This window comes from Rhagoletis zephyria, unplaced genomic scaffold, assembly GCF_001687245.7.
Source record: "Rhagoletis zephyria isolate East Lansing unplaced genomic scaffold, Rhagoletis_zephyria_1.1 Rzeph_scaffold_01019, whole genome shotgun sequence".
In the NCBI taxonomy this organism is placed as follows: Eukaryota; Metazoa; Arthropoda; class Insecta; order Diptera; family Tephritidae; genus Rhagoletis; species Rhagoletis zephyria.
Window position 1 is genome coordinate 94,974 of NW_016158103.1, and position 14,492 is coordinate 109,465.

Consider the following 14,492-nt stretch of genomic DNA (forward strand, 5'->3'; position numbering starts at 1 on the left):
GAGGTATGGAAGATATACTTTATATGGCACCAATCTAAGTGATTTTCACTGCTATGTGATCGGTATGTAAACCGGTAACACAATTTATTGGGTTTAGTTTCCTACATAAAGGAGATATATCGCAAAAACTAGTATCTGAACAATCAGTGCTATAGGAGATAAAGCTTATACAGCATAGATTTTGACGATTTTCTCAGTAGACTTTGTATTATTATTTATAAAATATCTTACGAAATTTATCGGTTTTAGCTGTTCAAATAAAGGAGTTTTACAGTAAAATCCCATATCTGAACAATCAGATGTATGGAAGATATATGTTGTAGTCATCCGATCCTTGTTATTTTCACTGTAAGTATTCCGTTAATAATGAGTGAAAAGGGTGCGAAATTTCATGTTCCTAGCTGCATAAATGGAGGAGATATGATAAAAGACCTCATATCTGAACAATCAGTTGTATGGGGGCTGCAGGTTATAGTGACCCGATCTTCGTTATTTTCACTGTAAGTCTTCTGCTGATAATGAGTGAAAACAGCGCGAAATTTCATGGTCCTAGCTACATAAATGGATGAATTATAACGAAAAAGCTCATATCTGAACAATCAGTTGTATGGGAGCTATAGGTTATAGTTATCCGATCTTTTTAATTTTCACTGTAAGTTTTCTGTTGATAATTATTGAAAACAGTGCGGAATTTCCTGTTCCCAGCTATATAAATGGAGGAGTTATAACGAAAAATTTTATATCTGAACAATCAGTTATATGGGAGCTATAGGTTATAGTGACCCGATCTTTGTAATTTTCACTGTAAGCATTCTGTTGATAATGGGTGCAAGTGCAAAAAAAAAACGGCAAATAAAAAAATTTGGAGCTTACGTTTCCTTCGCGGTTATGGCTCGATTATTTCGAATATGGTAATTCGAATTCTTTGATGTCGCACTTTTAATGTCCTGGGGAGATTATACAACTGTCAGAATATTAACCAATCGCCGGGTTGCCCGAAAAAAAATTTTAATGATTAAAAATATCAAAATATAAAAAAATATAAAAATATTCGCCATAAAAAGGCGTTTGCATTGCTCAACTTTGCATTCTACTTTCAACTAATCGCTTTCAACAAAGTTGGTCGCCAGCCAACATTCGCCTCGTGCGTAAACCTTTTAAGTGTGCAATTACATACATCACGCCATTGACTAAACCGAGCTGTCGTGTGACGATTGGGTCTATGGATGCGGTTTGGCAATGTTATATTGCGTCAAAGCCTCATTCGGATACACCAGAATTGTGTTGTGGAGGACAATACCTAAATACCTTCGTTGGCTCATTTACCAAAACCATTGCATGCTTTACTTTACAGCGACTTGGCAGAATCAAGAGGTCTCCACGAATATTGACAAATACATTTCGGCAATTAAGGGAATTTCGTCTCTTTAGCCTACATTGAATTTCTGTAGTCCAACGATGCTCACCCATTTTGTCTTGTTGGCGCCAGCGAATGAAGAACAAACATTTCTTCAAATTTAAAAAGTAAAAATTTCACTACTAACAATTTAAAAATGTTCTTAAAACTTGCAAAGATATTTGGAAAAGAAATATCACTGTTTTTGTTTTTAGGAGTAGGGTGGGAGTGTCATTGATAAAATTAGAGCGAGAGAAAGTTTTACTTACAAAACCTTTCATTATTGAATCATGTGACCGTATATACATTTCAATAAGTCTGATAGTTTCTGACAAATTAATTAATCATTCCAGATGTTTTTTGTGAAAATAATAAAAAAAATCAAATTTTAACAGGAGAAAAAAACTAAAAGGGCATGAATCACGTACTTTGAAAAGATTGTCGTTCAAACGATACTGACAAAACACTGATTCATGCATTTGTTTTGCTGTTACGTGCTACGTTACTGCTACGTGAAGCAAAACTGGAATTGAGTGGACGATATCGCACAAACGATCGAACAATTTTTGGTTTTCATGAAACAAGACAATCTCGACACGATATCGTCCAGACGAATGTCGTCATACGTGATTTATGCCCAGGTTTTGTGCCAAATTCTTGCAGTTGTGCTAAAGCCTGTTCTTTTACAAACAAAACAATTTACTAATGAAGAAAATCGATAAGTAATGAGTGGTCGAATGAAAATGCGCAGAAATTTTTTTATGAGAAATGTAAGGCGAATGGCTTAAATTAAAGAAAATTTAATGTTTATCTAGGAAATATATTTGAAGAAGATGGAAAACTGTAATTAAAAGGATGTGCATTTTTTACTTTGATATTTTTTTCAATTAAAACATATGGTATTGTCACTATATAAACTGCTATTTTTAACCAAAAAAATAAGTCAAATTTTAATTTTTATTTTGAACTGAAAAATAAAAGCTAAGATTTAACTGTTATTTTTGATAGAAAAATTATGAGTTAAAAAATAACGGTTAATTGCTGACTTTTTTGAAAAAAGTAAAGAAAATTTAAATCATGTAGGATTAAAATTCCTTGGCTAACAAGCATCACATTCTATATACAAATGATTAAAAGACAAATTCTATCCGATTGACTTTTTGAATTGAAATTTCCAAAATAACTACACCATTTCCAGTTGGACTTTAGAAAAGGTCAATTGGATGTTAGAAAGTATAAATTGGATTTTAGAATAATCAATTGAATTTTAGAAATCGTTAATTGGATTTTAGAATAGTCAACTGAATGTTAGAAAGCGTAAATTAGATTTTAGAATACTCAACTGGATTTTAGAAAGCGTCAACTTAATTTTAGAATAGTCAATTGGATTTTAGAAAACGTCAATTGGATTTTAGGAAATGTAAAGTGAATTTTAGAATTTTCTTCATAAAGTTTGCGGTAATCAGTTTTTTATGTGCGGTATTCGTCCTTTTAGTATTTTGCTCACGTGTTCGTTACCCACATTCTTTTATATTACACTCATCCAGATCTTTTTCTTCTTATTCTGCACTACATCCGTTTGTCGGTTTGGGCCGATACCAAAAAGCTTCGCCAGTTGTCATCCTTGCGTACAACATGTCTAAGCCAGCGCAATCGTTGTATTTTTATGCCCTTAACTATGTCCATGTCTTTAAAAAGCTCATACAGTTCAGTACAGTCATTCCATCTTCTTGGGTACGCGTCGCCCACGAGAACAGGGCCATAGATCTTGCGTATAATAGTTCTCTCGAAAGCACCCAAAGCCTTCTCATCTTTTTTACATACGACATCGTCCATGTTTCTGCGCCATATAAAAGAACGGGCATGATGAGAGATTTGTAGAGCGTGATTATCGTTCGTCGAGAGAGGACTCTGCTTTTCAATTGCCTACCGAGCTCAAATTAGCACCTGTTGGCAAGTGTTATTCTTCGCTTTATCTCCAGACTGAGATTATTGGTGTCACCCCACTCCCGGAAAAACCAATAAAAGGCTATGAAAATCTATGAAAAACCTTGACGTGATGGGGTTGAATGGACGTCGGGTTTTGATTCAGTGCTTACAAAAACATATAAAAACTAGAGTCAGAGCCCTTTGATTTGATACCTCACTTTTGAAAATCGAACGAACGGTGTGGATCTGAGTCATTGATTATTAAATTATTTGAATGCAATTTTTTATCAGGTGGCAACTTTTTTCGAAAAAACAAAACCTTATTGCACATCTACAGACCAAGCGCTTTAATTTGACATCTCATTTTTGAAAATCGGGCGAACGGTTCAGATCTTTTATGCTGCACCAAAAATCCCTTCGCGTATTTTATATATATTATATATATTTATATTATAATCAGAATAAAATCTATGTATACATAGTGTATGAATCATTAAAAATCCAATTGCCGCTTTCTGAAATTCAATTGGATATTCTAAAATCCAATTTACGCTTTTCAAAATCCAACTGGAAATGGTGTAGATATTATTTTCGGTCACTGCTTAAAAGTCTCAAATACACCTAATTCTGCTTTTACTCGGGTTTGATTTAACACGTCCAGAAAAAAAAAATTTATTTCCTTTTACGCGGTTTCATTCGATTTAGTACGATTACAAAATTTTGTTTGACATTTTAAAGAAAAATGTTTTGGGTGAAAGTATCGGTTTTGTTCTATTAGTAGCGAAACGAACATGCACTCGCCATGCGGGCAGGTTTTTTATATACCTTAAAATATAGGAAATTTTCGAAATCTGAATAAAAATGTTTTGCAACATACGTATATATATTTAACAAAAAAATTGTTCGCAAACATGCGCATGGTACGCCGTGATATCGATAAGCAAGACGAATTTATATATGTACATATCAAGGCGAATTCATAGATGGTGGTAGCGGTAGTACAGAAACCAAAACTTACATGTAATTTGTTTTTGTTTGCTTTCGGTACACAAATGTAAAATTTCAGCTATTCTTCTGTCAAGGAATAAGGGTGAAAGAAAATGCAAACACTCTAATTTCCTCACTCACTCATAAGAAGCTTTGACATACATACATATGTGTACCGACGCGAATCAAATCAGCTGTTCTGGCAACATCACCTTATATGAATTCGCGTTGGTATATGTATACATATGTATATGAATTCGCCTTGTCGATAAGTGTGGAACTTTTGATTACTTTTGATATTTGAACTGGCGTAAATTGTGGAAACAATTTTGACGTTTAAAGCTGAAGATTCCACTCTAAAATTATTCACGACGCTGCATTGGATACGGACAAATAAGTAAATGTATGTTTTACCTTCATATTTTTTCATACATATGTATATTCTTTCAGAAATGAGTTCGTCATCAGAGCCGGAAGTGGTATCAAAAAAGTACAGGAAACAAAAATTTAACTAAATAATTTAAATAAAGTATAAGCCAGTTTCCATAAAACTCTTGTTTAAAGCGAGGTTGAATTGCTAATAAAACCGCCTCTAGTAAAAGTGCTTTAATTTTAAAAAATTTCACACGCTGCTGGAACGAAAGTACTGTAGGGAACTTTGTAGGGATTTTTTTTTGAGCGTAGGGAAAAGTAAAGATTATTTATGATGGTAGGGACTTTCGAAAAAAACATGTGGCATCACTGCATGCAACGCATTTTCGCCTTTCGCTTCGTCGTATCTGTCAAATTATTGCGACTGTAAGGCTAAGCGCATAGTGGAGCGGCGAGCAAGGAGCATCGAGCAAAGTGTCGATTTCAAACATATTAATGGGAGCGCACCTAGTGAAGAGCAAAGCGTACATACAAGTTTGTAATTGACGCTTTGCTCCATGCTATGCTGGTCGCGTTGCTCGCCGCTCGACTATGCGTTTAACCTTAGGCTAAAAACATTGAGAGCGGCGAGCAACGAGCATCGAGCAAACTGTCGTTATCAAATGCATATCTTTCATTTGGGGAGCGTACATACGCGTTTGTAATTGAAGCTTTGCTCGATGCTAGTTCTTCGCTTTGCTCGCCGCTCCACTATGTTTTGACCCTTAAGTCGATGTTATGCAGACAAATTTTGTTTGCCAAATTAAATGGCGGCTGCTTAGTTTGCTCGGACTTTGGTACAGGGTTGCACGCTCATTGTGAACACGAAATTAAAATTTCAAATGTACATGCCGTGCACAAATTAATACTTTTATGATATCGTATAAACAATTAACTGTAGCCTAAGCTTTGAAGCTCCTACAGCATAAATTCAGTAAATTCTCTTTTTCATTATCATTGCATATTTGTGTATAACAATAATTATCTAAAATTTTTGTATATGGCAACACTAACTTTTCTGCAGTTAGGCCCAACACAATGATAGCCCTATTCCCACAGCAGTCAAAAATTCACTGTATGTCTATTGTCACAATTACTGCGCCTAAAACACAATTAGTCTGTTCCTTTGAACTTCGGACTAAAACCTGTGGAACTGTCAAACTACAATTTTACTCCCTCAAATGAGAGTAAAAGGAGAACAGATGCAGAAGTGCATGGGAACGCAAAAAGCACTATTTCCTCTAAAAATGTCAGTCGGTTTGTTTACATGTCATTTGTACAGCACTTATTTGGCTGAAATATCACTAACTAATTATTCAAATTTATATACGTATTCAAATATTTCGTTGTTTACTTCCATTTTTGTACAAATATAAGGTTCTTTGCTTACACCGATTTCTGTTTTTGTTTGCACATGTAAATCAGCTGATCGTTTGACACTTTTCATGAACTTACAGGAAAAATAAACTCCGGACTAAATCCTGTAACTTCTGACTAGGAACAGTTGCTCAGTTACTCTCAAAAGTTTTCCCACTTACAGGTTTTATGTCAATAGGAACGACTTCCTGTAAGTTCTGACTGTCCTGTAAACCGGACTGCGATTGGAACAGACTAAATATAAATATTGTTTCGCCGTTGTCGCGTACTCATTAGGTCATAACAATAAAAATAACAATTGTCACCATTCGAAAGCTTAAAATAAATATGCGGCTTAGTATTAGGCGTATTAGTAAAGACAATAGTCAGCCGCTGAGTTTTTTCATTGGCGCGGGAATAGGGCTTTTAGTTTGCTGTGAGAGTCGCCAAACTCGCTCTCTCCGAGTTTTCTGTAACGACAATTGCACGCAGATTGCCAAACAAAATTTCTACATAACACCGCCCTTATATTCATATTTTTTATATTTACATATCGCTAGCTTAAGGTGTCACACGATTGAGCATTTGCCCAAAATTTGGTGTAATCGTGTGAATGCACAAATAGTTTTCTTTGTCCCAATCACGAAAAACAATTTATTAAAATTTTTCACAATTTCTATTTCGTACCAATAGCCCAATATACAAAATGTACAAATGTACCAATCGTGTGACACTGCCTTTAGAGTGAAAAGTTGCTAAGTCCCAATTTAAAAATTTTACAGGAAAAGAAAATAACTTCTTATAGCCATAAGGTATTGGCCCAATGCAGGCTTGCTTTGCTTGCCTCGCTTTGAGAACTGTCAGAAGATATTTGGAATCATCGTACAGTTTCATAAGTAAAAACACTATCAGCTGATTGCCAAAAAATGCCTACAGCTGAGATCACCTGTTTTTTGGCTGTGCTCTTGTCTTTTACAATTTCTTTCATTTCTATTACAATTTCTTTTATTTCTATTACAATTTATTCAAAATACACTAACACACTGAAACCAAAAACACCAATACACTAACCAAAAATACACCTACAGCCTGCCAACACACACACCTACAGCCTGCCAGGCAAAACGGTAAGAAGAAGAGTTACTTTACTTATGGAACTGTACGATGTTTGGAATATACTAAAACGTATGAAGGCTGGCCAAATGGCAGCTTTGCTTCACTTGCTTTCAGCGCCTCAAAGTTTCAAATAGGCAAATGTTTTATTTGAAAGCGCTTTGTAGGCTTTTGACAAAAAGGTATGTTCCCGTTCTAAATGAATTCAAACTGCTGCGTTCTTTTATGAACAAAAATTTGCTTACGTAATTAAAAAATATATATAATATAAGTTATTCAAAGTTTAATAAAAGTGATTATATGTTTTCATATTTACATTTAACATACGCTGACTGAAAAGTCCATTTTTACAAATTTTACAGGAACTTTGAATACAACATTTTGCATATTTAAAGCAAAGCAAAACTCCATACGAATCAAAAGGATTCGATCTTTATTAAAAGATTTCGTATTATTTTGGCCTTATCGGATTTTCGGGGCCTCTTCTGGACTTAGAAAATTTGCCTTCCATTGAATATAAATGAGAAAAAATAAAACAAGTACCTTAATTCTTAATTTTCTTGCTTCCTATATCATAAGGTTTCACAAATTGTGGACTTAGCAACTTTTCACACAAAGCTAGCGATATTTATGATGTCAAAATACTGGTCAGTCGTCTCTTGAAAAATTTGATTTTTTTTTTTGTTTTTAATAAATGTACTTACAGCTATATATGTATAATTATTATCATTCCTTTGAAATGCAAAAATTAATTCCCATCAATTTAAAAATAAATCAGAAAAGATTGCTTGTATTTTTTTTAGTTTTCTGGAATTTTGTGGGAAATTTATTATTAGTGTAAGGGAACAGACTTTAATTTTTTAACTACACAGATGGTAGCTTTGACAGCGTTCGCCATTTGGCCAAACGAGTTTTTGAAGTAAATCAAAGCAAATTAAAGTAAGTAAGGCGAGCAAACCAAGCCTGCATTGGGCCAGCGCTAATATTCTTACGGATACCAGATTTTGAAGTAGCTTGAACTTACCGTTGATTTTTGGCAATTTTTTTTCGCGAATATTCTCCCACACAAAGTAAGTCCTAGTCACTTAAAATTTGCACTTTGAATTGAATGGGGTACAAAACTGCATACTCAGAATGCTTCGTAGAAACCTAATTAAAAAGCTCAAAATTTTTATGAAACTTTGTCGAATTTCGCTAATTTTTATACAAAATTTGAAATTTTGACTTACATACATAGTCTTTCACTTTCATAAAAAAATAATAAACATTACATAATAGAAAGGGGAATAGCCAAGGAATGCTAAAATGCCTTCCCTATTTATATTTTCGCCACTGTATCTACAGCTTATATTTTTCACTTCCATGATTTTTTAGGAGAATTTTGTAGTACTATTTTTTATAATTTCACTAAAATAAAGTTTGAATGTTTCATTAAAAAACTTAACAAACAGAATAAATATAGTTCCCTTTTATTCTCTGTCGTCTGTGATAACGAAAGTGCTGTATGTTTGTGCGAAAAGAACTGAAAAACATGGACTTGATCGGTACAAATATGAAAAATCGGGACACTTATACGTCCCGACCTTAAAAAAATATTCAGCGGGACAATTTCAAAATCAGTACTGTGCCGCCAAAATCGGTACCAATGGTCACCGTACATATCCTTCAAGCATTTCGCAAAACTTTGAACACATCGTTTTGCCTGTTTAAAGTAAAGCAAAACTCCATACGAATCAGAGGGATTTGATCCTTATTAAAAGATACCGTACTTTTTTGGCCTTATCGAATTATCTGAGCTTCTTTTGGACTTAGCAAATTTTCCTTTCATTTAATATAAACGAAAAAAAAATAAATAAAACAGGAACCTTTATCTTATTCGAAACGATGCATTTTTAATTTCTCTAGTCTCCTGTATCAAAATATGAGTTTTCATAAAAAGTAGACTAAGCAACTTTTTACTCAAAGCTAACGATATGTAACTTTTAATTTAAGATTTGAATTTCCTTTTTTTATTTTAACTATTTTTTACAGGATTAAAAGATAAACCCCTTTTTTCTATATACTTTATGTCTTTTTTATACGGTTTTGTCTGGAACGTATTTTCCAACCGCAAATCCAACACCATTTCCACAACATCCTTGTTATAGGAAACAAGAGAAAATAAAAATACATCGTTTCCAAAAGGATTACGGTACTGGTTTTATTTTTTATGACTTGGTGCATATTTTTCATTATTTCTGTTGCTTGAAAAAGTACTTTGTTTTTGCTGTAGATTTTCTTGAAGAAATAAATATACGATTTTTTTTTTCTTGAGAGCTGCAAACATTTAATTAAGAAATCTTGAGTGTCATTTTACATACAGTCACTCAATAAAGTTTAGGTACAGCGAATTTTTTGCAATACGGGCAACTATTTCTTAAATATTTTATTTTTCGGTTTTTTTTTTTATAAAAATATGGTTAATTCTACAACAAAAACCACAAAAATCAAAGTTCAAACCTTATCGAAGTTTTTGTGCCACTTTTGCACTTAAAGGGCTGTTTGCAGCTTTGCAGCGAAAAATTCATATACAGTCAATCAATAAAGTTTAGGTACAGAGAGTGTTTTGCAATACGGGCAACTGTTTGTTAACTATTTTATTTTTCGTAAATTTTTTTTTATAAAAGTATGGTTAATTCTACAACAGAGTGTAAAAAAGTGCAATATTTGAATGAAAATTTGCAGAATTTTCTTTAACTTTGCACAAGGTTTGGGATTCTGATTTTGGGTGTTTCTGTTGTAGAATTAACCATATTTTTATGAAAAAAAATTAGCGAAAAAAAAAATATTTAAGAAACAGTTGCCCGTATTGCAAACAACTCTCTGTACCTAAACTTTATTTATTGACTGTATATGAATTTTTCGATGAAAACATACCTTTAAGTACAAAAGTGGCACAAAAACTTCGATAAGGCCATATTAATACGAAATGTTTTAGTTAATCTTGAATTGTCCAAATTCCTATGGAGTTTTGCTATGCTTTAAGCACTGAAAATGTTGTTTTGAAAGTTTTGCAAAATACTTCAAGAAAATGATATACGAAGTTTTCCTCCTATTAAAGTAAACAAAAAAAATTAACTTAGCAACTCTTCACTCTCAACTCGGTTTTTACCATGTGTTTTATCGTTGCTAGCAATGTACGGTACATGTCACCAGAACGCCTACTGGGTTCCAAGAACAATATAAAAAGCGACATTTGGTCTTTGGGTATAATATTGGCCGAACTTTTGCTGCAAACCTCGTTTTGGCCGAATATGAAAATATCGAATATTACACGAAAAATACTTTCATTCTCCCAAGAAAATAACGTGTTTGAAAAGATTGCTCGTGAACACAATGTTCTAGAAAGATATGAGCAAATACAAGTCGAACTACGCTCCCTGGTCGAAAGTTGCCTGTGTGTACCACCAACAAAACGCCCACTGCCTAATACTCTCTTTTTACATGAGTTTTTTTCCAAGAATATTAAAGCTTACGCATATATTGCACCTTCGAAATCCCCCATTTTCTTGCTTCGATGTCCGCTTGAACAGATATATTATTGGTGGCAATTAGCTGGAGGTGACGTACAATCTGAATTGAAGAAGGAAGGCCTGATTCGTAGCGAGGCGCCAATATTGGCAATACCGCAGTTAGTGTGCCTGAATGGCATAACGATAGGACCCAAACGAAGCCAATCTTATCTTATGGATGATCGTGTGGTGCCACTAAAATTGAACAATCTCTTTGACAAACTTTGCAACCTGCCGGCGATGGCATATTTTCCACTGATACATTCACCAAAATTCGCATACAATTTTGGTGCCGACATGGAGCAATTACCTTTGGTAATACGAGAAAAAGATATTGAATATCAATTTTATCGTGTTCGACTTTTTTCACGATTGTTAAAGGTAATTGGCACCGTAGTAACCATAACTAGTTGAATTAATCAATGAATTTAAATACATTTGTTTTAGGGTTATCCTCACACAAGCGAAATGATACGCAAAGAAGCTGCTGCAGATATACCTCCTCACTTGCGCGGCCAAATTTGGGCTTGCTTGCTTGATGTAATACCAAATGGCAGTTATGGAAAAATCGACAAATTTACATCAACTTCGACTGATCGTCAAGTTCGTATTATAATCTCTTTGTTACTGAAATACATGATTCAATAATTATAATTATTATTATTGAATCATGACTGAAATATATGAACTTCTTTTTCTTATGTTCAGATTGAAGTTGACATACCACGCTGTCATCAATATGACGAATTATTATCTTCGCCTGAGGGTCATTGTAAGCTAAAGCGACTTTTAAAAGCGTGGGTAACTGCTCATCCGCATTACGTGTATTGGCAAGGTTTAGATTCACTGACGGCACCGTTTTTATATCTGAACTTCAATAATGAAGGTTTGTTTAAAACTATTTTGCATATTCTGTAGTATTTTATCCTTAATGTACTACATACATACATACATATCGTTACCTTAATTCTCGAAGGCCCTAACCAAAACTTTTTTCGAAACAGCGTTTTTCACGGATTTTGGTAGGATATATCAAAATACAACTTCACTAAAAATTTGAAAGTGTTAGTACCAAAAACAAGGAAATTATGCCACTTTTCAAAAAGTCCTATCTGCAGTTTTTGATTTTCATTTTATAATGTTTTTTGCTTGTCCTGAAAATAGAAAATTTTCTGGTTTGGGCCTTTGTGAATTAAGATAACAATATGCACATACATATATTTTTATCAATCATTATTTTTTTGTTTAGAACTGGCCTTCCTGAGCCTCTACAAATTCATACCAAAATATTTACAGTGGTTTTTCCTTAAAGACAATTCAGCGATTATCAAGGAGTATCTAAGCAAATTTTCACAACTCACCGCATTCCATGAACCTCTTTTGGCCACACATTTAGCAAGCATAAATTTTATACCAGAACTATTTGCAATCCCTTGGTTTCTCACTATGTTTTCGCGTAAGCTTTTACTTAAAAATATTATATTTTTATGCTTGTACTTTTTAACCGTGAATTTTATATGTCTACAGACGTTTTCCCCCTACACAAGATATTGCATCTGTGGGACAAGCTTATGCTGGGCGATAGTTCGTATCCTCTCTTTATCGGCATCGCTATATTGAAACAGTTAAAAAATACTCTTCTCAGTTCTGGATTCAACGAATGCATTTTACTTTTTTCCGATTTGCCCGACGTAGTTATGGAGAATTGCGTTCTAGAGTCGCAAAAAATGTATGAGTGTACACCAAAAAGTGTTTCCCATCGCTTTCATGTATTAAGAGAAGAACCTCTCACTGAATTCGTATGCACTTAAAATGTTGTAATTTTCTATAAGCATAACACTGAGTAATTTTCAGGATATTACACCTGACGTAACCTTAAAGCATTTACAAGCTGAGATGTGCCCGCGTATAAGCGCAAATGATTTTACTCATCTTTTACATCATGCACCCACATATATGCTTGCTCTGGATTTGCGTAGCGCTGTTGAGTTCGCACATGTACACGTGCCTCACAGCATAAATGTACCCTTTTTGGGATTACAACTATCGGAGCCATGCCTGGAAGTTCTAGGCGTACAACAATCGGAGGAAATGTTACAGGGTCGTATTGTGATATGTATTAGCAACAAACACGAAAATGCCGTTCAAGTAAGTGTTTTTATTTTTAATGCAACCAAAAAATTTAATTAAAAGTGCACCTTACTTTACAGCTTTCGAAGTTTTTGGTGGAATGTGGGATACCACGCGTTTGCATTTTGCATAAAGGATTCAATGTTCTACACACTATAGAGCCAAATATACTAATTTCGAATTAATCCCCCAAAAAAATCTTGATACTTATTTATAGGTCGTACCTGACAAGTAGATACACAAAAGTAAATCATTATGGTTTGTATAGCACAAACGATTCTAAATATATTTCTATGGACATAAGTAATGACCGCCTAAGTCGAAAAACCTGAATGTGAGGAACAACATTTTGAACATTTGGATTGTAATTGAGTGAGGGGGCAGGACCAGGATGAATTTATTTATACAAAAATTTATTCAAGCAAAAATTTTTTGGGTAGGCGTTGGGACCAATGATAACCATCAGTTACTACCTCTGCATGGAGCCTCACCATCTCCGCTGCGAGTGCCGCCGTCACTCTGTTCACCACCTTGACAAAGGAAGTTAGGCTAGAGATGGACGTCTACGTCGATGGCAACAAAATACCGACGGTCAACCACCCCAAAATCTGGAGAGTTACGTTCGACAGCCTATTCTCATTTTCTGCGCACGTCTCATCCACTTGCGAAAAGATGCGAGCTAGGAACAAAGTCCTCAAGTCACTAGCCGGCAGCACTTGGGGAGCCGACGAAGAAACCCTACTCACTACGTATAAAGCAATCGGCCGGTCGGTGGCAAACTACGCAGCGCCAGTGTGGACGGCAGGTACCAGCGATACACAGTGGATAAACCTACAAACATGCTAGAATGCAGCTCTACGCTCGGCTGCAGGCTGCCATCTCATGCCGTCCGAGCATCACCTCCACCAAGAAAGCCAGATGCTGGCGGTGAAAGAGCACAACACGTTGCTATCGAAGCAGTTCCTCGCTCTGCTTCGAGATGAACCGCCTCCCCGACATGTCAGACGTCACCTGCACGATTGCAAACCCGACGTTGAGCCGTGCGTAGACCACCCATTCGACGCAGAGATATACAGAGTGGCGCTGAACCACCTAAACACCGATGCAGTCAGGTCGAGTCTTAGCACCAGAAACGACAACATCGTTCTAGGCGGTCGACCGGCGCCCATCAACATCGACGAAGCTGAACTGCCAAGAGAGATCAGGTGCACCCTAGCACAAATCCGTTCTGGGTGGTGCCACAGACTTAACAGGTATCTCTCCCGGCTGNCGGTCGACCGGCGCCCATTAACATCGACGAAGCTGAACTGCCAAGAGAGATCAGGTGCACCCTAGCACAAATCCGTTCTGGGTGGTGCCACAGACTTAACAGGTATCTCTCCCGGCTGAACCCAGAAGTGGCAGACACATGCCCTGCATGCGGGCAAGGTCCACACAACACCCAACACCTCTCTAACCCCACGACTCTGACACCAGAAGCACTATGGACCGCGCCTATCGACGCCGCCCGCTTTCTTAGTCTCAGGCTTGTCGAGTCAGAGGACGAAGACGACCCATGATGAAACCCCGGGGGGTTGAGTACTGTTGCTACAACAACAACAACCTCTGCATGCACGATT

At 35.6% G+C, this 14,492-nt stretch overlaps 1 protein-coding gene across 2 annotated transcripts in view; it reads left to right on the forward strand.

The window, feature by feature from the left end:
* The window catches only part of LOC108362464 (TBC domain-containing protein kinase-like protein), a 48,700-nt gene extending 35,476 nt beyond the window's left edge, over positions 1-13,224 (forward strand). The window contains exons 3-9 of one of the 2 annotated variants that reach the window (XM_017615443.1): positions 10,365-11,124; positions 11,191-11,346; positions 11,452-11,629; positions 11,993-12,199; positions 12,271-12,542; positions 12,598-12,891; positions 12,954-13,224. In XM_017615443.1, coding sequence (XP_017470932.1) covers positions 10,365-11,124; positions 11,191-11,346; positions 11,452-11,629; positions 11,993-12,199; positions 12,271-12,542; positions 12,598-12,891; positions 12,954-13,058 — 1,972 coding nt within the window. In that variant the 3' untranslated portion in view covers positions 13,059-13,224. The remainder of the gene's footprint in view (positions 1-10,364; positions 11,125-11,190; positions 11,347-11,451; positions 11,630-11,992; positions 12,200-12,270; positions 12,543-12,597; positions 12,892-12,953) is intronic. The other variant, XM_017615444.1, reaches the window with a different exon arrangement.
* The last annotated feature ends 1,268 nt before the right edge of the window (positions 13,225-14,492 follow it).